This window comes from Choristoneura fumiferana, chromosome 5, assembly GCF_025370935.1.
Source record: "Choristoneura fumiferana chromosome 5, NRCan_CFum_1, whole genome shotgun sequence".
Taxonomy (NCBI): domain Eukaryota; kingdom Metazoa; phylum Arthropoda; class Insecta; order Lepidoptera; family Tortricidae; genus Choristoneura; species Choristoneura fumiferana.
In genome coordinates, this window is record NC_133476.1 from 2,294,901 (window position 1) to 2,318,575 (window position 23,675).

General features: G+C 44.0%; 2 protein-coding genes across 2 annotated transcripts in view; one reads left to right on the plus strand and one right to left on the minus strand.

The window, feature by feature from the left end:
• The window catches only part of osp (myosin phosphatase Rho interacting protein outspread), a 463,581-nt gene extending 447,764 nt beyond the window's left edge, over positions 1 to 15,817 (plus strand). The window contains 13 exon segments of the mRNA XM_074087517.1: positions 378 to 506; positions 1,544 to 1,698; positions 2,681 to 3,040; positions 3,114 to 5,894; positions 5,897 to 6,390; positions 6,845 to 7,034; positions 7,582 to 7,751; positions 8,337 to 8,507; positions 8,836 to 8,988; positions 9,811 to 9,907; positions 11,466 to 11,529; positions 13,240 to 13,353; positions 13,699 to 15,817. Of these exon segments, the coding sequence (XP_073943618.1) occupies positions 378 to 506; positions 1,544 to 1,698; positions 2,681 to 3,040; positions 3,114 to 5,894; positions 5,897 to 6,390; positions 6,845 to 7,034; positions 7,582 to 7,751; positions 8,337 to 8,507; positions 8,836 to 8,988; positions 9,811 to 9,907; positions 11,466 to 11,529; positions 13,240 to 13,353; positions 13,699 to 13,793 (4,973 nt within the window). The 3' untranslated portion in view covers positions 13,794 to 15,817.
• Positions 15,818 to 17,086: 1,269 nt separating this feature from the next.
• LOC141427918 (sesquipedalian-1-like) lies at positions 17,087 to 21,892 on the minus strand. The gene is made up of 4 exons (XM_074087525.1): positions 21,418 to 21,892; positions 20,515 to 20,703; positions 19,840 to 19,971; positions 17,087 to 19,280 (listed from the first exon to the last, which is right to left on the minus strand). Exons 1-4 carry the CDS (start codon positions 21,617 to 21,619, stop codon positions 19,105 to 19,107), a joined length of 699 nt encoding a protein of 232 aa, XP_073943626.1. The 5' UTR covers positions 21,620 to 21,892; the 3' UTR covers positions 17,087 to 19,104.
• Positions 21,893 to 23,675: the final 1,783 nt, after the last annotated feature.

Here is a 23,675-nt window from a genome sequence, read left to right on the forward strand (position 1 = left end):
ATCACGCATGCATGAAGGGTCTATGGTGAAATAAAACGGATTTATAACTCACGAGGAGAACGCCACACCGTGGCGTATACTCTTAAAGGAAGGACTACGAATTAGTCCGAGACGTGATTTATCCGTTTATTTTACCAATGGCTTTAACCAGGTCATCCGTTCGTCTCGTTGGTGGATGTCCTACGCTGCGCTTGCCGATCCGTGGTACGGTGGATGCAAACCGCTTCCAACCGAGGCAACTGGAGGTCTATGGGGGCTAATATGATGATAATTTACCAATGAGTGAATCTCACTCTCACGGTAGTTTCATCTTCAATGAAGGGTCTATCTTAAGTTTTACACCCATACACCAACTGAACAGCCTGTCTTCTTCACAGTATACACGGACCAGCCAGTGTCCTCGGCGTCGCCGCCTACAAGAGACAAGATCAACGGGGAAGAGAAGGCGCGCTCGCGCCGCCGGGACACCTGGGCGGAGCAGGCTACCACCACCGCTAGCGATGACCGTGAGTTAATCTACTTTTAACTTGACCAGAGGCTAAATAGTACGTTGTGTCCTAAGGGCGGTAAATAAGGAATTACGAACGAGAGTCTATTAGAAGCCCGAAGTCGAAGACTGACCGCTTTAATGAGTCGATGTTCGTAATTCTAGTACCGCCCGTGCGACATACAATGTTTTTCATCACATTTGCGAGTAAAATTGTATATTTGTAAAAGAAAATCTAATACTTTTTCAAAAATTGCCGATACCGCTGAATGTGCTCTTAGCAGAATGTGCCCGACCAGCACGCCAGCACGAGCAGCACGCCATGCAGTATCAAACTCATTTACCGACCTTGGGCTTCATGACAAGAAAATTAATACGGGCAATGACTCTTTTACCGACCATGGGTTTCACGACAAGCACGTTAAGGTCGAGGGTTTTATTAGGGGGTTGCTGCCAAGGTGCGACAAGGTGCCTGCATGTTACGACACTGTTTACGAGCAAGTGTGATGAAAACATATTTATTTGCTAGTGTCTAACATCTGGTAGAACGGTGAGCGGTTGTGTTTGTGTTGTTCTGATGATGAACTTTGGTTGAGTTCGAAACAGTCAGCGTAGCGTTGTGGTGATTATAGTTGGGTTTGTGTGATGTGTGTGTGTTCTTACAGTGTTAAGGCGGAGGTGCTGCATGAACTCACATTTGTTGCATAGCCGTAGCCATTGTCAGGGGGAGGAAAGTAATCGTTTATAGTTTACTAGCTGTTGCCCGCGACTCCGTCTGCGTAGAAATCGCTTATCGCTACAGCGCGGGTACTATACATTTTTCCAGGATAAAAAGTAGCTTTTATCCTTCCTCGGGGTTTGAAGATAGACGGATATGTTCAAACCGAATTTCACTGTTGGATAGGCCTCTCCCATAGATAGACCTCCAGTTGCTTCGGTTGGAAGCGGCTTGCTTCCACCGTGAACCCGCGACTTTAACCACGTCATCCGTCCATTTGGTATTGATAATTTAAAAAAAATAGATTGTACTTTAATTTGGCTTTGCCTCCTCTGCAGCCGGCAGCGTGCGGTCCCCGCTGCTGCAGCAGCAGCACCGGCAGTACGACGAGCAGCTGCGCGATATCGCTGCCTCGCTCACGCGCCCGCGCAGCCGCCGCGCGCTGCCCGCGCTCGAGCGACCCACGCGCCTGCCGCCGCCAGACCGCCTGCCGGTAACTCAACACTAGATCTTTGCTCTAAAGTCTTAAGCTGCGTCTACATTTGTATTAGTTTGTCGTATCGTATCTCCGTCGCGTTGCACTGACGCGTATCAAGCTAGCGATCTTGTGGACGCAATCTGATTGCTCGCCTGATGCGCTTATATTATGCCTGTGCCCCAGCTTGTATTATGTGTGTGCTGTGCTATTATGTGTGTGCCCCGCACACTCGCGATCGGATACGCGTATCAAGATCGGTAAAGCTGGATCCACATTTGTATCATTTTGCCGATCGCGATCACGCGTATCGTATCGAGCTCGCGTATCCTAAGTATGGACGCTCACTTTAGGCACACCGTATCACTAGCATCGTCGCGTGAAAAAATACGTCCATACTAACCTTAGCGTAGCAGCGTATCGTATCATAACGTAGTATCATTAAATGTGGACGTTATCTGTATCCCCTTTGATGATCGGGGAAATCCGCCTCGAGAGCGATCACGGCGTATCGCGTATCAAATCATAACTTCGTATCGTGATACAGTATCCCACACACATATCGTACCACATCGTCGTGGTACAGTAGACCTATCTTAAAGAGGAAGGACTGTTATTCCCGTTAAGTATTTAATTACACAATATCGCTTCGCGAATATTTATGAAAGGCAGCACCAAAATTGCGTGGCGCCATAGGTAACAACTGGATTCCCACTAGGTAATTAATAACCCCCATCAGGCAAGCTATTTCGCAAGAACTCCCGATCTCTCACTATCACTTCACGGTAAAAAAAAACATCCCTAATTCAAAATCTTACAAGGAGAAATCAATGGCTAAAGTGGAAAGTAGGTACCGTTGTTATTAAACCGCGCACGTTTTTAATTTTGATTTTGGGCACGTTTGTCAAAAGCCAATATTATAACGCGGTTTCTCATTTATTCATTACTGGACCCTGGAATTACTCGTAAGTATTAATTTCTGACTCATTTAATTGTAAAGGTTCGGGGTACACCAGACGGCGCGGTGCCGCCGGAAGAAGGCAGCTCGAGCTCTGCGAGCGAGGGCAGCGAGCCCACGGACGCAGCAGAAGCGGGCGAGGCGGGGGAGGGTGGACGCGTGGAGCTGCCAGCGGAGCGGCTGTTGCACGCGCGGGCCGGCTGGCTGCAGCGGCGCGGCGCGGGCGGCGCCGGCTGGTCACGCCACTGGTTCGTGCTGCGTGGCGCCGCGTTGTTATACTTCCGTGACCCGCACGCCGAGCACCGCGGGCTCATGGACGGCGTCATCGACCTCAGCGGCATCTCCAGAGTCGTCGAGTTGCCTACTTCAGCGTCCACTAACGGATACGCTTTTGAGACTGAGGTACGTATACCTAGGTAATTAGTGAAAAGTGTAAGGTGTGTTTTGAGATGCTAACGACTCGTTTCTTTTCTAGACTTGGGATGGCAAGCATATCGTGTTGTCAGCAGTGACGGCAGGTATACGAGCCAACTGGGTGTCAGCGATGCGAAGAACCGCCGGGCTGCCCGAATCTAAACCGCTGTCTTTGATCCTGCGCGACGACACCGTGGACCAAGCGTCAGAGTCGTCGACGTCACCCATCACCCCGGTCACTCCCATCACCAGTAGATCGGCGCCTTTCTCGTCGGACGAGGAGTACAGGACGGCCTCGGAGGGAGGCCGCAGGGATAGCGCCGACTGGGGCGACATGGCGCCCCAGCCCCCGTCATCCCCGATACTGAGTCGAACGCCCATCAGCAAAGTTAAAGAGAAAGTCCGCGCGCGAGGCTGCCACCAGACACCTTCACGAGAAACACCCAAAACCGATAAAGACGAAATAGACTTCGCCAAAGAAAAAGAACGAACCGAAGAAATAGACGAAAATGAGAAACCGAACGAGCAGCGAAAACGCAGCTACGTCGACAAACAGTCCATAGAGATCGACGACCTGCGCCGGCAGCTCAAGCTGGCGCTGGGCGACGTCAACGCCGCCGAGTCCGAGCTCGCGCGTCTGCGGAAACTGAAGTCCGAGGCCGCGCTCAGAGAGAAGAAAATGGAAGATTTAGTCACAACGTTACATCAGAAAGAAGAAGAATTATCCATGAGAACAAAAGAGGCTGAAAGTTTAGATGCGATAAAGCAGATGTATAATCAAGACAAGTCCACGTGGGAAACGAAGCTGACGGAAACGCAGAATTTCTTAAAAGAGTCAACGGAGCACTGCGAGCTGCTGACGCGGCAACTGGCGTCCGCGCAGGAAACCGTGCAGCAGCTGCAGCAAGAGCTGAGCGAACTTAACGAGAAGCTACTGAAGAGCGTCAAAGAGAACGATAACTTGTACGTCAGGATCCGAGAGCTGGAGGGGCGAGTGGCGTCCGAGTCGCCCGTCAGAGAAAAACGGAAAAGCATCGGCTCGCTCAGCGATCTCAGCAACCTCAACCAAGACCTAAACTTGGAATCTTTAGAGAAGAATAGACTGATCGAGGAATATGTCGAACTGAGAGGAAGGTTCCTGAAAGCGATTCAGGAGATCAAGGCTATGAAGAAAGAACTCCGCGAGTCGCACAACATGTACGACGAGCTGGAAATAACGAACATGAAATTGAGGAACGAAATGAAGCTGCGCGAACAGTGCAGCAGATCAGAGATCGATCTCATGGCGGCTCGCATCTTAGACTTGACGCAGAAACTGACGGCCTCGGACAAGCAAGTGCGAACGCTGAAGCATAAAATACAAAAGTCGGAGTCGAGAGAGAAGCGACGCAGCCTGTCCCTCAAAGGGAGAGAATCCTTCACGTTAGGTAAAGAGGTAGAAGAGAAGCTGACCGAACTAGAGAACAAAATAACGCTCCTAGAAACGGGGGAACCCGCCCCTATCATCAACCCTCCATCGAAGAGCGCGTCGCCTGCCAAAGAGAAAACGTCGAAATCCGAGAGCACATCTGAAGAAAAGAGAGCGAAGAGACTGGCGGCTCGGTTGCGAAGAAAGTCACTCGACAGCGCTACCAGCTCGGAACCGATGAAGATGCTCGTCCGACTGACGTCGCTCGAGACCAAGGTCGCGTCGGCCATCGAGAACCGGCGAGATTTCACGAACTCGTGCGAGTCGCTGAGCCCGGCGCCGCGCTGCCCGGCGGGCGCGGACGCGGCGTGCGGCACGCGCGCGCAGCGACATCTGCTGGAGCGGCTGCACACGCTCGAGAGCGCCGTCATGCTCTCAAGGGACAAGGTCAACGAGTGCCTCTGCCAGATGAGCGCCCTGCGGCAGGCGCGCTCGCGGCGCTCGCCCTCGCCCTCGCCCGGCCTCGACAAGAAACACAGCATGCGATCCATGGAGCGCTGCCTCACCGACGTCAGCCGCCGCCTGCAGGAGTGCTGCGACAAGTGCGTGCCGGACGGCGGCGGCGGCGCGGACGGCGGCTCGGACGGCGACGGCGGCGCGGACGGCGGCGACGCGGTCGCGCGCGCCGTGCTGCAGCTCGAGGCGCAGCTGAGGGAGAAACTATTGGAGCTGTCGCAGAAGAAGGCGGCGCTGTACGAGGCCGGCGAGCTGACGCGGCGCCGCAGCCTCGAGATCCTCGCCGAGAAGCTCGCCTACGAGGCCGTGCTCGTCGGCCGCATCCAGGAGGCGCTCGACTCCCCGGACGGCAGCCGGTTCTTCGCTAGCTTAATAAAGTCTGAGATAACCGAAACTAGTCAATCGATCGATAACCTTAAGTGTAAGCTGAGCGGCGAGAGCGGGAGCGGCGCGAGCGGCGTCCGAAGCTCGCTGGACTACCTGGCGCGCATCCTGTCGCGCAGCGTCGACCACGCGGGAGGCGCGCGCGGCGCCGGCGGCCTGCGCGCGCACGGGCTGGCCGCGCACAGCGCAGACCTGGACGCGCTCAAGGCGGCGCAGCGGGAGGTCGCCGCCGCCGTCGAGCGGTACAAGGCGGACGCGCTGGACGAGCTGGGCGGCGCGCTGGCCGACGCGGACGAGGGCGGCGCGGCCTGGGCGGCGGCGCGCGACGCGCTCGGCCGCGAGCTGGTGCAGGCCGAGCTGGCGCGCGCGCTGGCGAGGGCCGCGCACGTCTGCGAGAGCCGGCTGGAGCGCGCGAGGGACTGCCGCCTCACGCTCACGGCGCAGGCGCGCGCCGACCTCGAGCTGTGGTGGCAGGCGGCGCACGACCAGCTGCGGCGGGAGCTGGACGCGGCGGCGCGCGACGCGGCGGCGGCGGCGCGGGCGGCGCGGCGCGCGGCGGGGCGGGCGCGGGGCGGGGCGGCGCGCGGCTGCAGCAGCTGGCCGAGGTGCTGGCGCACAAGGCGCTGGTGGACGCGCGCGTGGCCGTGCTGGAGGGCTCGTACCGCGCGTCGGCGCCGCCCGCCTCCCCGCCGCCCGCCGCCGCGGTCGCCGCGCTCGACGAGGACCCGACGCAGGAGGCGGAGTTCGTCTACCTCTTCCAGCACTTCTCGACCGAGTGCCGAGCGCTCTTCTCCAGTGACTGTTCGGGTAACAGTGAAGACTTGACGAAGATCGGCGAGAGCCTCGAGCGAGCGGAGGCGGCGGCGGCGGCGGTGGCGCGGCAGCTGGGCGCGGGTGAGGCGCCCGGGGAGGGGCCCGACGAGGCTCCCGGCGTGGCGGACCGCCTCGACGCGCTGCGCCGCCGGCTCGAGGCGGTGCAGGCGCTGGTCCCGTGCCAGCACTGTAAGCAGCTGCAGGACGCCCTCGACAGGTGAGACTTCCCAACCTAACATTACTTTTCACATGAGCACCCTCGTAATAAGCGTCCTTTTTTCGATCACTTTCACTTCTAATACATTCACACTCTTACGAGATTTCATATCTCATCTCGTGCGTCGTCTCGTATCTGGCATGACGGCCGATGGAAAATGAGGAATGGAAAATGGAAAATGAGGTGATGCTTTGACTCGTGCCCAAAAACTACTCCCGAATCAAGCGCTACGAAACGAGACGAGGCACGAGTGCTCGTTCACAGTTGTTTTCTTCTCTTGCCTTGCTTCACAAAATGAAACTAGCACCAAGTAGTTACCGTTCTTTCCTCAATCAGCTCGAACTCTCAAATCATCCTTCTGTTTGTGACTAATTCGCTTCCAATTTTCATTTCGTGATTAACCCTTCGTAACGCTCTCGTTCTGGACGGCTAGTGATGTGGCGTGTGGTGGCAGGCTGCAAGCGGAGCGGGCGCGCGGCGCGGGGGCGCTGGCGGCGGCGCGGCGCGCGCGAGCGGCCATGCTGGCGCAGCACGAGCGGGAGCGGGCCGCGCTCAGGGAACGCGCGCGCACGCTGCAGCGCCGGCTCACCGCGCTCGACTCAGAGTACTCGGCGCAGCTGGAAAGCTTGCGGGCCGCTTACCAGGTCAGTAGCCAAGTAAGTACACCTTTTTTTCTCTATAGATTAAAGAAACCACAAGTACTGGCAGACAAAGGGGGCGTCTCGGTGACAGATGGATGCGGGTGGAAGTGGAACTGGAACGGACATTATGACATTCTTTGGAAGAACCCCGCGTTCGATAGTGGATGAGCGAAATCAAGATAAAATATGAGCCACGGGCTCATACCAGCCGTTGTGAAGATCATCCAAACACCTGCTTTGCAGTAAACTATGATCAACTGACATGATTGATGATTGTGATGACGAAGGAATTGATCTTATTTTTTTTTTACGATAACGTGCATATTTAGTTTCAAACTAGTTTTCAACCTAAAATAATAAATTATTTTCGCCTCTTGCCTCAACCAAACTAAACAAATACAGTAAAGTTCTTTACTTTCTTAATTTAGCAATAATAATAAATTCATTCTAAAACCTTGCCGCCTTATAATCTTCTACTATTACTTCGATTCTTACTCTTCTCTATTCACAACCGTGCTAACACACCGCTCCGCCACTCCATTTGTTTCAGAACGCCGTGCCGCCGGATGCCCACGGCGAGGGGTTACGAGCACGTTACCAGCAGGAGATCGAGCAGCTGCGCGCGCTCTGCGAAAAGGGACTGCTGGCTATGGAGAGCTCCCACCGGCGCATCGTGAGAGAGATGGAAGATAAACATCGCGCCGAGAGGGAGCAGCTCAGGTGAGAGAAGATACAGGTTCCGGGATATGCCTAGTTTCCACAGGTTTAGCAATATTTAAGTTATAGGTATCTAACAATCATAACAAGCAATAATTAAGTACCTACGAGAAAATAAAGTTCATGTTCCATACAATTTTTTGTGAAAACTGACCCATTAGTCTTTTATTATTAGAAATTTACAAAACCGTCGTACCTAAATTGCGTTTTGGCTCAGTCTGACAAATGTGGCAAATTTCAAACAAAATACAAAAAATATCTCAAAACAAGTATCCAAATGGAATTGACATTAACGTGTCCCCGTAAGGGGTACACACAGAGAGGTAAGTACGTCTAATATGTAGGGTTAACCATAGTAGTGATTGCCACAAGGGCAGCCGCAAAAACGAAATAGAAAACAAAATATCTTTCTCTGTTCCTCTTATTGAAAGTTGTATTTTACCATCACTTTCTATTTTCGCTTGTACGTTGCGAAACACTTAGCAAAATGAATAAGGGAGAGTCAGACTATGCATTAATAAATTATATTATTATAATAATATTATTTCGTAAAACTCTAAAATCAAATAATACCAATGATACTTTCAGACTAGACAAAGAGCAAGCACTAGCGGAGGAGACGCGTGCGACGCTGGCAGCTCTCGACGCGATGCGCAAGGCACACGAGAACGAAGTGCGCAGGGAGGTCGACAAGTTCAAGGCGGATTTCCTCACCAGGGGACAGCACGGAGACCTCAGCCAGCTCAGCACGCGGCACCAGTCAGTACCTTTAATATTAGTTAATCTTCAGGGCTATATCTCACCGGGATACTATGCCAGTGCAATCAGTCGCCGCCACCAACATCACACCTGGTGCTCGCATATTTACGCAACATTTACGCAATTTATTTTAGCGGCGCAACCAGCATGGATGCGTGCATTCTACATTACTGGAAGAGCAGCGCCGCCACGTTGGTTGCGCCTCTACTAATTAGTATGGCGTCCCCTTGATTTATTTTCCTATTACCCCCTGAAAGCCTTCAACACCCGCAAGGGGCGTTATCGATCCTTGAGAATCTGTCTAGCAACTCGTAATTGTTGTCACCAGGCAAGAGATGGAGGAGATCAAGCGCGAGATCCTGTCCCTCAGCGAGAAGTATTCTGTGAAGTGCGTGGAGTCGGCCGCGCTCGAGGACCGCCTCGCCGCAGCCACCGCGCAGCTGCAACACGCACACAACCACATCATGCAGCTCGACGCCAGGTAATACTGACAAACAAACTAACACAAGAAAAAAAAACCGACCAAGAGCGTGTCGGACACGCCCAGGATAGGGTTTCGTAGCCATTACGAAAAAATCAAATTATATTTTTCTAAGGATTTCGTATTGTGTACGGAATCTTCCAAGTTTAGGTAGATTTTATACCTTAGGCTGCTACTTACTCTTCAACTACTGATAATTCTCAAGCAATCTTGCCCGCTTTAATTTTCGTTGTAAATTAGATATATTTACTATCATACTGTTTTTTTTTTCAAATTTTCTTGGCGAAACTATAAGGGTTCCTAGTTGACTACGGAACCCAAAAACCAATTAAAATTTATTCCTGACTTTACAAAAGTCAATAATAGGGCCCACAGACGCTACGGAATGCACTACACCGTTCGGCCGGTACCGTTTATCGCATCGTATGTGTGAGTTTAGTAAGATTTTTTTAAACTGTACCGACGAACGGAACAGTATCGAAATCATATAAATTAAATCAAATTATAAAATATATGTAAATTATTCATTATATGAATTAGGGTTGAATTACTCTTACTACTTTTTAAAGAGCTCGTTCCTACCTCAAAATTGGTAATTTATCTAAGTGATCTTTATGACTATTTATTTATTTCAAAGCAATTTTCAAAGTAACTATAACTCTTATTTTACTATCGCTTGAAATTAATTTAGTTTCTGGGTTGAAATTAAGTGTTTTTTAATAGTACTGTGTCAGAAATTATTGGTTACCTAATGACAAATACCCTATTAGATCTATTATAATAACCGGATGTAAACTCAGTATTGTTTCAACGTGCTTTCAGGAATAAACATCTGCGCGCGCATATAGTATCGGAAAGCAATGACATGAAAAACGGTGAATCTTACGCTTTACCGCAGCTGATCGAAGACTCAGGAGCGGTAAGTCAATGCTTTAATTAAATTATAAAACCGCAGTATATAAGCACTTCACTTTAGTTAACATTATTATATTAATGCAGTGACTATCCAGCTTCTTATTGGTGGAAACAGTGATAGCTCAGTAACATTGTAAACACCAATAAGGGAGTGAAAGTCTCTAAGGTTAGACATTAGGTATAGACAACGCAAGATATCGCTAACATATACTTGATTATTACCTACTTACCCTCTTATCAAATTTTTGTTCATTATTTTTTTTCTTTCAAAGCCTAACGTTTTCTTACAATAACAACAAAAGCAGCCGAATCAGTTGGGCCGTTCGTCCTTTGATCCAAGTGGTTGAGTAAGGCCAGAATTTTTCATAGAAGATGACGTGTATTAAGATTTTCGGTTGATTGGTCGGATTCCTCGGTGGTCCATTTGGTAGGACACGTATGGGGCGTAAATCCACAAGAAGAGCACAACCCAAACTGGCGAACCGAAAATCGTATCCAATCCTACTAATATTATAAATGCGGAAGTTTGTAAGTCTGTTTGTTTGTTACTTCATCACGTCTAAACCACGGGACCGATTTAGATGAAAATCGGTATACAGATAGTTTGAATCCCGGAGAAGGACATAGGGTTGTTTTTATCCCGGAAAATTGCATAGTTCCCGCGGGATATCGATAAACCAATTTTGCGCGGACGGAGTCGCGGGTAACGGCTATAGCCTAATAAAAATGTAATATTCAAAATAACTTGAAAAACTTAGTGTTTAGTTAAACTTGCCCAAGCACTCAAAATATATGTTATTATTATTATAACGTGGTATAACATCTTCGGATTTAGTCAGATGAAACCAAATTAATCCCACAAAACTTCACTAAATTATTACAAAAGAAAGAGATAGTCTTGCGTTGTCTCGTCTGCAGCCCACAGCCACAGCACAAGCTTATTCCGCCAGGCTTTTACGCTTTCATAGACTAGCCCACAAAGCATAGAGCGCACCGCTTGCATGATATCGCACTGCCATCAAATAACCGTCATGCAAAATGTACCTTATCTCATTACATTTCTATACAAATGGATTGATTAAAGTTCTTGAGGGTATTTGATACACCCAAATTGATACAGTTTTATATATTTCGCATGATAATCAGAGGCTTCATTGTCTATATAAAATTATGATTGAACTCTGAGATCCGAAATAAAATTGAATAGTTTTTTTATTAAAACCTTCTTCAACTTGTTGGTTAAAATCGTATCAAATACCCTAATATTTTTCCGGTGTAAAATCTGACTTCTCAGCACACTTTTTTATGTATAATACCTACAGATATTTCAAAATATTCAGTTGCCCTTCATTCTATAAGTATCGAGCGAATTGAACTACGTACAGCTACAAATGTTATAACCCTCATGCATGACCTTCCCCCTAGATCCGCCCTTGGACAAATAAGCTTCGACATTTTGTAAATATATTCGCTTGTACAAAACGACGGCGTCTATGGTTCAGTTCGCTCCGCAATACAATGTATCGTTAGTATAGTACATTTGGTTGGTTGGGCACTAACAGCATGGGCGGGAGGCGCTGCGGGCGCCCCCGAGGCAGCTCGCCGGCGGCTGGCAGCGGAGCGCAGGTACGGAGCTTCATGCGGCGGCGTAACTGACACACAAACGTACTAACTATAGTAAAAAAAAACGGATTCATCAAAGTCTCTCGACCTTTTTTGGCAACGGAACGCCATTGGAAAACTAAATATTTGCTAAAGCTCTAAAAAAGTTTTTTTTTTTTTTTAAAACTACATATTTTAATGGGAGGTTCTACTCTGCAATTGTACGGTACAGTCGAGGTCATAAATACTGGGTGATTCAGGAGATATGCCCAGGACCAAAGGCGTTGCCAAGGGAGGGCTTGGGGGTCTGCGGTCCCCCACCCCTCCCACTAGCTAGAGAATCGAAATAATGTAGTATTTATTTTTACCCTACTGCCCGAAGGAGGGGTATTTATCAATGTCGACATTCAAGTGCCGCCATACTGTTTGACCTACCGATAGACTTGTACATATTGTAATACACCCTTACAACCAACAAACCCCACAATCCCATTAATTGATAATGGATCTAACATTCGAAAACATAAGTTGTCCAGTTACGTTGCCGCACCTACAGAAAGTCAAAACACAGGCAGAAAGGTAAACTGTTGTGGTAACGGTTTATAATTTGTATGTAAATATTTGCTATTTCCTTACTTCTTTATTTTGCGGAGTGAATGATACAGATCTGTTCACTCACGAAGGAGCGCCCACAGCTAATAAAGTAAACCTCGTACTTACGATTACACGTTGTCTTAGTGTGCGTAACTGACGGTACTCTTGCGACTGAGGACACGTTCGAGCTACGCACACATAGACTTGTCGTACGGATACGTTTACAAGTACAGTTATAAAATGTGGAGGAGCACTCCTTCGTGAGTGAACAGATCTGTAAGCTATGATTACTTTAACTTTAATTTTTGCACGATATCTCAGACATTAAAATTGCATTTATAATGAACATATCCATAATTTAACATTCGTTATAATTTGCTTTTGCTGCCTATAAAATAACAACTTTTTTTAATGTGGAACGTAGATAGCGCACATACTGATCTAGTACACGTGTGCTTTTTAATTTACAATTATTTCGTTTGATAATTTTTAAATTTTGTTCCTATGATCGTAATATGATAGGCTACGTTGTTTTGTGTCTCATTTAGTCTCAGGAAGATGTACGAGGAAATATGCGTACCTACTCTTCACACTTAAATATGGATTTAACCCAACAAAATAGGGTAAAAGCTAACGTATAAGGTCGTTCGAGGCGAGCCTAAGGTTACCATATCCCATCCTAAGATTGATTAGGCAGGATTGTGGCCGATTTTGGACGTCATGACATGATCTATGATTTTTCAATACATAAATGAATGTTTTTAATGAGAAAGTTATATTCTACACAAACAAAAACATATTTTTTTAGTAAATTACACCAGCCGAAGATATTTTTAATTTTTACAAGCTTTTATTTAACGCGCTGTTTGCTATATTGTTGTTGACTCAAAACTGGTCGGATTGACTTGAAATTTGGTATACCTATACAATAATATGTAAGTTAGAAGACAATGCAAGCAAAGTCAACAAAAAGTACCTACAGTCAGCAAAAAAACTTGTATTAAAAATTCAACAAAAACTTATTCCATCTGGTTAGCCGAATGAAGTCACAAACACGCATATTTTCTCGCAAATCTGGCTCTACAGTGCAGACCAAACACGTAGTCCCCTAGAGCTCCGTTGACCGTTCTCGCGCCGCAGGGGAAGCCGTCGCGAGCGAGCCCACTGTTGGAAGCGGCGCGGCCGACCCGCCCCGCCAAGATTCAGTTTGCGAAGACAGAGAGCACCAGAAACCTGCAGCTGTCGCCCGTTCAGGTACCTACTGGTCTCCATTTTCAATCATCTTCGTCGATAGGTGACAAAATTCTATGTGATATAAGAAGTTCGAAAAAGTCGCGCGGGTAAAATAAAATATAAAGTAAAATAATACAAACAATAATAAAAAAAAGATGGTAGAAGTAGAGGGGAAAATCTGTAAATAACAGTTCCAAATCCTTCCAAAATGGCGCTAGTGTACCAGGAGTGTATGAAATAAATGTAGCAATTGTTGACGAAGTGAACTTTGCAGAGCACTGGACTATGCGGTCGTCATTGCATGTTACAAATAGTCTTAAAATACTTTGAAGCACATTAAACATTTGTGTGTAAATCTGTTTGCAGAACTGACAGCACGGCGATGTTCCCTGCGCGAGCGCACGCCCGTCGCCCCGCTCGTCGGAATGGTGGCCGAGCGGAAGAAGCGCTTCGAACTCTAGCACGCTCCCTTCCCTCGTCGAGCCAAACACCAGTCGACGAGAGAACCAGAATGATGCGACTGTGCTAACAGGCCTCAGATCGAAATTCCAACTTCGTATCCTGCCGTCCCGCTCACGCTAATAGTATTTAACATGAAAGTGAAAGAGACGGTACGATACGAACTTCGAAATTTCAGTAGAGACCTCATGTTACGCGTAAAACACACCAGTCAGATGTTAGGTGTGTTTTCGTGTGAGAGATTTGTTATACGTCACCCACCATGCTAGCACCTGGCCACTTTGCTTACTTTTAAATATTGTTGCCGAAATCGGTGGAGAATTCCGATATGAGGGCATTATGATTAGTGAAATATCGCTAGATGGCGTTAGTATCATGGACATTGACGTTACAGTCTTACTTGTGATTGGCTCATTTAGTTATAAACCAATATCAGACGTGTAACAAATGTCAAAGTTGTCAAAGGAGCTCACGATATTAGCGCCACTAGCCTGTCAAAGGAACCCTCATTGCCCTTTGATATAAATTTGAAATCAGAAATGATCGGCTTCACTGATTGCTGCAACTGTACCCCCATACGTAAGAGCAATTAATTAGTACTACAATACATACATGTATTAAGTATTACATGATCATATAGCGTTATTAACATTATTTATGAGTGTTTCATGACAGTATATTCAAATATCATATTGAATAACCTCTACCAGATTGTATGTGTAAGATAACAATCCACTTTTAAACTTAGTTCAAAGTGACTGTAGAAATACAGTTGCGCATATTTATGACCATATTCACGTATCATTAACTAGCATATGTACTGGCATATGTACTGGCATATGTAGTGACCCGACATTTAGCTATAGTTTATTGTTTTGACCAAATATAATTTTCTCTTTAAAAAGTGGCCAGATTTTAACTCCCACCCACCACACGAAATGTATATAAGTTTGTTAGTAGTGGTTACTTAGTTTTAATTAACTTTAGGTGTATATCCTATTCATTTCTCCCCTTTTGTATCTACGTTTCTTAACTTTTATTAACCATTCTGGGTGAATGACTGATTTATACCTTTCGTTCTGTTTCGTTATTTATAAGCTAGTGTTAGTAGATTGGTTAGTGATGTTGTAAAAATGTATAACTTTATGTAAATACTAACGTCCTTTTCTCTTTTGTAACCATTTGTTTTCGTGCACAGTTTCTCTGTCCATATTAATCTTTAAGGAATTGTTACCAAATATTTCTTTATTTATGACATTTTTACTTCGGGCGGGAAGGCACAGCGGGACGCCGGTGCATCATGTATTGCTTATAAATTAACTTATAACTTCAGTTTTTTTACGCAGCAGCGCTCCACTGTGTTTTCAGAGTAGTTTTGTGCCCTTGTTTATTTTTTGTAGATTTATACATAGTTTAGCGTTTTGCGTTATAAGCGGATGTGGGAGATATATGTATTGGAGTTTGAGCCGTCTGTAGGCACGTTTACATTGCTTATATTATATTTATAGAGGCATATTATTGTTTTTACACATTAACAAGTTGTTTTAGAGCGTTAAAGTTTGACATTTTCGGTTTATCCCTAAACTTAACCTGTGTTGTGTGTAAACTTTGTTACCATGTTTTTCCGAGCTGGGCATTTTGAAACTGTCTTCCACTTGCGTTTGATTGTTCACATTGTTGTGTATAGTGTCACCTTAACTTGAAACGGTCCGTTTGAGTCGGCGTCTTGTTTATGGGAGAGCGAAAGTTGAAAACAAAGTGAAAGAAGGAAGGTCAAAAAAAGAGGTTAAGAGGCCTTGTCTATGTATCGTATTGCTCAATGTTATCTAGTTTCATTAAATTATATAAAGAAATGGAATACCAAAACTATTGATTGCATTGTAATAACGCTTGTCGGCTAAGGGGCCGTCGGGGCCGATAAATTAATTTACGTTTACGTCACGTTACGCCTCTCCCTGTCTTAGTTGACGTTGTAAAGTGTTGGTTTACATAACAAAGATTTTTAAATAAAACTACTTAATACAAATTGTTGTTTCATTTATTTTAAATATCTATTTACACCAAATATAGGAACTAATTAACAAGCGTTTTAATACTTCCTCGGCAAGGGAAAATAATTTATAAAATTTAATGCTGGCGCTACACTTCGGGTCCAGTTACAGTGTGAGCGAGAAAAGTGGATGCTGGAGAATAATCAAACACGAAGTGTAGTGCCCCATTAGTAATGTACCAAGACACGGATTACCATAAGTTCTGACTTGTCCGGATATGCCTGCAGTTCACTAAAGATCAAAGCTCTGAAACTAAAATAACATGACAAAAAATTATCACGAGTACGTTTCAAAAATAAGGTATTTGACTATTTCTTATTTACTTTTTAAATTAAAGTTTGATAATGTGTGTTATCGTACGGAAGAACAATTTAAACTACCTTTACATATAACGGCGTTATAAAGGTTTGGATTTCAAGATAAGAATGGCGTTTCAAAAAAATCGGTATAAGTTCAATTTTCAATCGCATTTTCTTCTGCGCTAAATATTGACTGCGTAATGTTTACAATAATATTTAGATTACTAGGTGGTGCTATGCTATAAAAATACTTTTTTTTTGTTTGGGGGATATGCAGCCTCTCATTCGCTGTCACTCGTGGTTTGCACTTGTAATGCCAAAATTCCGAACGTTACTTAGGTTCAGTCAGGACTTTTCGAGTGAAAATGGTAATGAACTAAAATAATTTCCTTGCTCACCCGCGACCTTAAGATAGCTAAGCTTATGCAGTTCCTCCACCTCCACACTGTAAGAACACACACAAATCACACAAACCCATCTATCACCACCACCACACTACACTGACGCGTTTCGAACTCAACCAGGTTTTGCAGGTGGTAGGACCTTGTGCAAGGTCCGCCCGGATTGCTACCACCATCTTGCTCGCTAATTCTGCCGTGAAGCAGCAGTGCTTGCACTGTTGTGTTTCGGCGTGGAGAGTAAGACAGCCGGTGAAATTACTGGCACTAGAGGTATCCCATCTTAGGCCTCTAGGTTGGCAACGCATCTGCAATCCCCCTGATGTTGCAGGTGTCTATGGGTGGTGGTGATCTCTTACCATCAGGAGACCCACTTGCTCGTTTGCCATCCAGTCGAATAAAAAAAAAAAAACCAGAGTGACACAACCGTACACCATGCTACCAGTTGTTAGACCACCAGTTACTAGTTGTTGGAATTATTTTAGTTCATTGATATGGACCTCCGCAAAGTAACGCCTGATTCAATAAATTATTGAAAATGGTAACCCTAGTCAAAACACAGGTCACAACACCAAAAACTTATCGTACAAATGTCGAAAAAATATACACATTTAATTTAAGCACTAAAACCACAAGCACAGGGCCGTTTTAAATAACTATAATACACAATGTTCAATATTTAAGTGATCCCCAATGATAAACGAAACACTTTAAGAATTAATTGCACATTAAATACAAATTGCAATACTAATCTATCTAACTAATACTATTGTGTCGAAAGTTAATTCTTAGAATATTTCCAATACCTACCTGTATTTTTGTCAAGTCTCACATCAGAAAAGAAGTCAGTAAAGCGGTCAAACATTGTGTCAAACCTATTTTTATTTACAATCTTCTTCCCGAAGGTTAAAAAATGCTAGACGGTAATATTTTTAGACACAGGCTCACTAACTGGCTCTAAAAAAACATTTTAGTGTTAAAATGTACCTCGAGTATTGACATCAATTATATAATAATATTCTAATCGTAAAAATAAAAAGCAGCTGGAATATTCAACTGCATACATATAAATCTGATAATAATATCTAGCAGCTAGATAATTAAATAATTATTTAACAATACATTATGATCAATCACATTGGAAAAAACTTGTGTAAATTGAATCAGATGTTACCTCCTTAGGTCATAAAATCTCCTCAAACTGAAGAACAGTATGAGAGTTAACAGGATCCATTCAGGATGCCAACAGCACCACTATCATAATTTTAATACTGTCTAATGTTACTGGCGTATATCCTGAGCAATTCGAATACTTGACGAATGACACTGACTTTTATGTCTCAATGAGAGAGCACAGTTACTGTCTAGTAATTTCAAACGGGGCTCTGGATACTAAAGCCATTTAACCATATTTCGTTTGTCAATAAACCCTCATTAAGGCGCGGCCACATGCAGTCGCTCGTCGCAGCAATAACTCTGGTCACGTGACCCCATTTTGAAGGTGATTTTGAATTTCCCGCGACTCGAAAAAGTAGCGTCAAGTCGCCGCGTCGAGCAGCAGCGACATGATGGCTTCTTGCAGGAATGATCTTGCCTTGGAAGCTGATTTCTAAATCTCATTTAGTAGCAGTCGTGGCAGTGGTACAAATAAAAGAAATTGGAGTGAATTAAAATTTTTGCCGAAATTGAAGAGGTTTTTTTTCTCAGCGATAAAGCAACATTTTCAGCTTTATCGCTATATGTCACGTGACCAGATTTGACACTGGAAACGAGCGTCGAGCGATTTCATGTGGCCGCGCCCTTACTAAGTCGATCGCCGCGACAATGAGCGAGAAGTCAGTAGAACTGCAAACTAACAAACTATATTATAGGTAGAGTCAATCATGATTACGCGTGCCATGGTTCTTATTACAACGACATTAATGTCTAATTTTAACAAAATCGCGCGTCTTCGTGGATGGCACTAGGTATACGGATATAGTGAAAGTTTTGCCATCGTATTTCGTCCGAAAAGATCGTATTTATCTTGTTTTCTCAACTGGGTGCGTCCCAAGTTAAAACTTTAGATATAATTTCATATTATAAATATTTATGTTTAAGTGCAAAAAGCCGTAATTATGTTAATCATCCTAATTTTTTTTTTTCATATTTATTGTTAGTAAAGTAGCAGTAATAAATACCTAATTTAGAGGGTTTTTAAATACAAATTCCTGAAAATAATTTTTCCTGGTTTTTTTTTAATCTTTGCGTAACTTCACCCTTCACTAAAAATATCTTCGGTATGGTTTTTTGCTCTTGTCAAAGTCAGCTGTTCAAACTTGTGGCGGCCATTTTGTGACTTAGCAGGGAGATAAAGGAGGGTCTACGGTCCTCTAACTTTAGCAGAGTCTTGATCGACTGATTAGCGCTAACAGACGCTTATGAATCACGTTTTTTAGCATCGGGCCTTCAAGGAGCCTTCAAGGAGGCTCTAACTTTTTATGAATAAGGCTGTAAGCTTATATCTCAAGCTCTCCAGCCTAGTGATGATGAGACTGCAAACGGACAAAGCACTGATCTGGTGCCCTAGAGCTGTATGAGCGGTGTATCCGGAACCTTTATCTCCGCTTCGTTGGCCTTCTGTTTGGCCAGCTGAGCGCGCCACTCGCTGCGGTGCGCGAGGATCTTGCGGCCGAAGGCGGTGTGGATGTCGCGGAACGGGACTTTCTTGCGGGGCAGGTCCGGACGGAGGGCTTCCTTATCTGAGAAACAATAACGATTTGCTAAATAAATTATAAAGGAGAATAAAAAGCTCGAGTCTTGTAATTTCAATATTTTGATTAATTGGTTTTTACAATTTAGCTTGGAATATAACTGATATATGGTCAATCAGTTCGATTTCTGGGCTGCCGCGAAACCTGGTCATTGTAACATTCACGTCATTCATTAAATGAATTAAATTTACCTGCTATGGTAGGGTTCCGCGGTTGCCTGGTGATCGGACTGTCCTTATAGAATTATTTGACCGTGGTAATTTTTTTTTAATACATAAGTGCTTTTTATCGCCTAAATTAAATAAAGTTATGTATAACTATTGCCTTTATGAAAACGCTTGAACTAGTAAACTGGTTGTTATTATCTGTATTGGACATTTTAAAGAGACTCCGATATTTACCACCAAGAAAAATCAGCCAAACAAAATTTTAAATTTTGCATCAAAAATCATTAATTTCTTGATAAGGTTGTCAACCCTAAGAAGTATTAACAGTTAAGCTTCATTAAAAATAGATAAAAAAAAATGGTATCTGTATTGGTACTGACGGTGGCGGCTGCCGGGCACGGCCTTGGGCTCCGCGTCGGCGGCGGCGGCGCGGTTGAACGGGTTGTGGCGCTGCCCGCGCGGCGGCGCGCGCGGTTCCGGCGCCGGCGCACACGCCTCCGCCGCTGCCTCGGCTGACACAACAACAACTATTAATTTAACACTAGTCTACGGTCACTGTATTCAAAATAAGATTGAATAATGGTTTAAAAAAAAAAGCTATATCGGTAAATATGCTTGGTGCAATACACCTAACACACGCGTTCAAGCCGCATATGCCAGTGCTGATAGTTCAGTAACTGGCAATTGATGCATCAACCTCTGCAACCTAGTTGATTTATTAGTGGATAATAGTAAGTGCGGTTTTGGAAACTGTCATACAGAACATAACCAAGTGCATTTGATTGATTATACACTACACATTTTTAATAACATAATTGTAGTTTTTTTTGTTTAATTAATATTTAAAATAAATAAATATTAATGGGACACTTGACATTAATTTAATTTAATTGTCTACAAAGTACTTATCTATCAAGTCTGTTTTTAAAAGAATTCACTGAAGGTGCACTGATCACTGTCTCAGGCAAACTGTTCTACTGTTTCAAAATGCAGTTGCCAAGGAAATGGTGCCTGGGGTTGCTTGTATTATTATTTAGATTTTTGAAATGCCCTACCTTCAGCCTCATCCAGCTGTCTCTGCAGCTCGGCTACCATGAGCTTCATGTAGTCATAGCTGGCGCAGGCCAGAGCCTTCATCCATGCCTCCATGGAGGCCTGCGAGTTGGTGCAGAGGTAGAATGTCCGGCCTCCCTCACACTGGAACACTATCTTAAAACTGTATGCTTCTTCTTCTTCTGTGAGTTCTGAAAATAGAAATATTCTTAACAAGCTGTTACAAAAGAAAAAATCTTTGTTCATTTTTACAAGCTTTTATTTACTTTCACCTGTCCCATTGTCTGTCTGTCTGTCTGTAGTCAAATCTTGCAAGTTAAATTCAACCAACTTCCAGTAGTTGGATTGAGTTGAAATTTGGCATACTTATGTAAATCGTGTGGCAATACAATAATCTAGTAGTGACATCCTGGTAGTCCAGCCAGGATCATCTTCGCAGGATGGAACTCTTCAACAGTTAATAATAAATAATAATATTTTTTTTAAATATTTTTCATGCTTTGAGTTATAACGCAAATGGCGTCAGATGTCTGCTCCAAGAGTCAACAATTGACAACAAAAAATCTTCTCAAGTCTGACATTATTTCATAAAAGAGGGCTTATGGCTCATGATTAGATTTTGGATTGGATTCTGTGTTTTGCACATGTAGCTTTTATAGGCCACTGCTGGCCAGTTTATAAAAATGACAAAAATACACATTACAAATAAACAAGTATGAATAGAGGGTCGGCAAATATTACACAGGTTGAGAGAAGTCATCAAGGACGAAAAAAGGTGGCTCTACCGTAATCTATCGTCAACGAAATCAAGCACTATTGGTTCAATGACAAAGAAAATAAACTCCTAACAGGTAAGAATATACTGGACTAAGTTTTATTTTCAACATTACTGAAGTAGTTTTTACCTATAGTACACCCTTCGAGCACGATGACTCCAGCGGGCTCCTTGTCGCATTTTTTATCGAAGTAAAAGAGCAGGTTTCCTTTGAGCGTGAACCAACGGCGCTGGTAGCTCTTGACCTCGCCTCGCATGTCCAACCAGCCCTCCCGGTCCACCGGCGTCGCCGACGACGCGAATGCGGACAGATTCTTCTCGTTTATCTTCATTTTCACGTATTCCTCGCGTAAAAAGGAAAGTGTGATACGCTTTTACGCACACGAACGCCGCTAGGGAAGTCAGGCGTTAACAAACATGTTGTTATTATAGGTCATATGGGTTAGTTTGAATGGAACTTTTTGCTCAATTTTCGTTTATTTTTCAGTAGCAAAATAAATAATCTAGTATCGTTCCAGTGTACTAACGCGAGTTTTGGGGAAGCAGGCTGGCTGGCCAGGCAAGAGGCAAGTAGGCATGCAAACAAGCAAGGCAGGCTGACTGACTGACATGACATTGACACTTTTTTTTTTAATTTATTTATTTCTTCCGGGAAAGGCATAAGCAGCTTAACCCATACTGCATAGTGGCAGAAGGGATGCATAAGTATTCTATGGATCCCGTGGAGTGGTTATCCTATCCTATGTTTTTGACGTTTACAAGCGAAGCGGATTTTGTATAAATGAAGAACAAAGAATTATGTGTTCTTTTAGTTTATGTTATATTATAGTGTGCTTTGCTGTACAACGTTAAAATTTAGTTGCTTATACTAGTTATGGTTGGTAAAATATGTACTGTATGTAAGCAATGTTCTGTTGTAAATAAAAACCTTTCTTTCTTCAGTTACCCAGGAGACACGAATAGGTAAATAAATTCTCACGTTTACCACTTCTGTATGCGATATGCATGTAAACAAAGGCAATGAAATTCATGAATGCTATGTTATTCCTTAGATATTACAATAAAGAATATGTCAAGTTGAAGTTCACTTATTTCTGTTTATTTCAGGAGATACGAATGGCTTGAAGCAATTAATCGTATGGATTTATTGGAAAAGCTTGAGGACAACAGATCTAGAAGCAACCACAGAATTTGTGAATATCATTTTCAGGACAACTATGTTAAAAAATCTAATGGTCCAAATAAGACGCGAAAATGTTTAACAAAAGATGCCGTTCCCTCTCTGCTGCCTGTAAACAAAGCTCTTCTTAATTTGAGTGAGTTAGAAAAATCAGAACAGAACTTAACTGTTCAAAAAATACTTGATTCTGACAAAATTAAATGTGTAACTAGAATGAAAAAGAGCAAACCGAAAAAAAATAAACCAAAAATGAATAACACTGATCTTGATAATGATGATAGAGAAACAGGAACATTAAGTATGATAGCAGAGGTACAAGTAACTATTGAACCAATTACTGAGGATATTATCGCTGCAGACAAAATAAAGACTGAGAAGATTGATATTGAGGGTGGAGAGAATCCTCATTGCCCGCAATTTGCTAGCCCTGAGCTGTCCACGTTTTCAGATTTATCCCAGTACTGTGAAAGTGTAATGAAAGTTAGTAAAGAAACACAGACCCCACCCCAAGCAACTGAAGACTCATTGAAAAGAGCTAAAAAACGAAAACTAGATCAAACTGAAACAAATGAATATTTTCTACAATCCTGTTCCAAAAATCTGCCCAAAGGCATGCTGCAGCTTGTGAAGTGGCAAACAAATTCCAAGCAAAATAATCTTGATAACTACAAATTTCACATGTTTGCTTTGAACTTGTATTTCTCTGGAGCAAATGCTTACAGTTGGTTAAAGGGCATGATGGGTCTACCAGATATAGGTGTGATAAAAAAGCTTTTTATACCAAAGAATACAAAATTTGATAATAGCTTGATTAATGTTTTCAAAATTAAAGTTGACAATATGTCTCAAAGTGAAAGAATCTGCAGTGTTTCCATTAGCACCATGCTACTGAATCCTAAACTGTACTACAATATTAAAGCTGATAAAGTTGAAGGTTTTCACGAAATTGATGGAGTGCAAAAGATGGAACCAGCAAAATATGCCCTGGTATTCATGGTACAGGGTATTGTTGAGAAGTGGACACAACCTGTAGCCCATGCATTCATTTCAAGGCATGAAAATTCTCCAGACATATCAATTTGGGTTGAAGAAACCATAACATTGCTTATTGACATTGGCTTAGATGTCAGAGCATTTGTGTCCGACCCAAAGACAGAACTGCTTTACATGTCGGAATCTCAAAGAGTCACTCCCGCAAAACCTTATTT

Coding starts and splice junctions, on each gene's coding strand:
- LOC141427918 (XM_074087525.1), bottom strand. CDS start 21,619: ATGAAGATAAACGAGAAGAATCTGTCCGCATTCGCGTCGTCGGCGACG. Junction 19,972..20,514: donor ACAGCTGGATGAGGCTGAAG/GTAGGGCATTTC, acceptor TTGTTGTGTCAG/CCGAGGCAGCGGCGGAGGCG. Junction 19,281..19,839: donor CGTGCCCGGCAGCCGCCACC/GTCAGTACCAAT, acceptor ATTGTTTCTCAG/ATAAGGAAGCCCTCCGTCCG.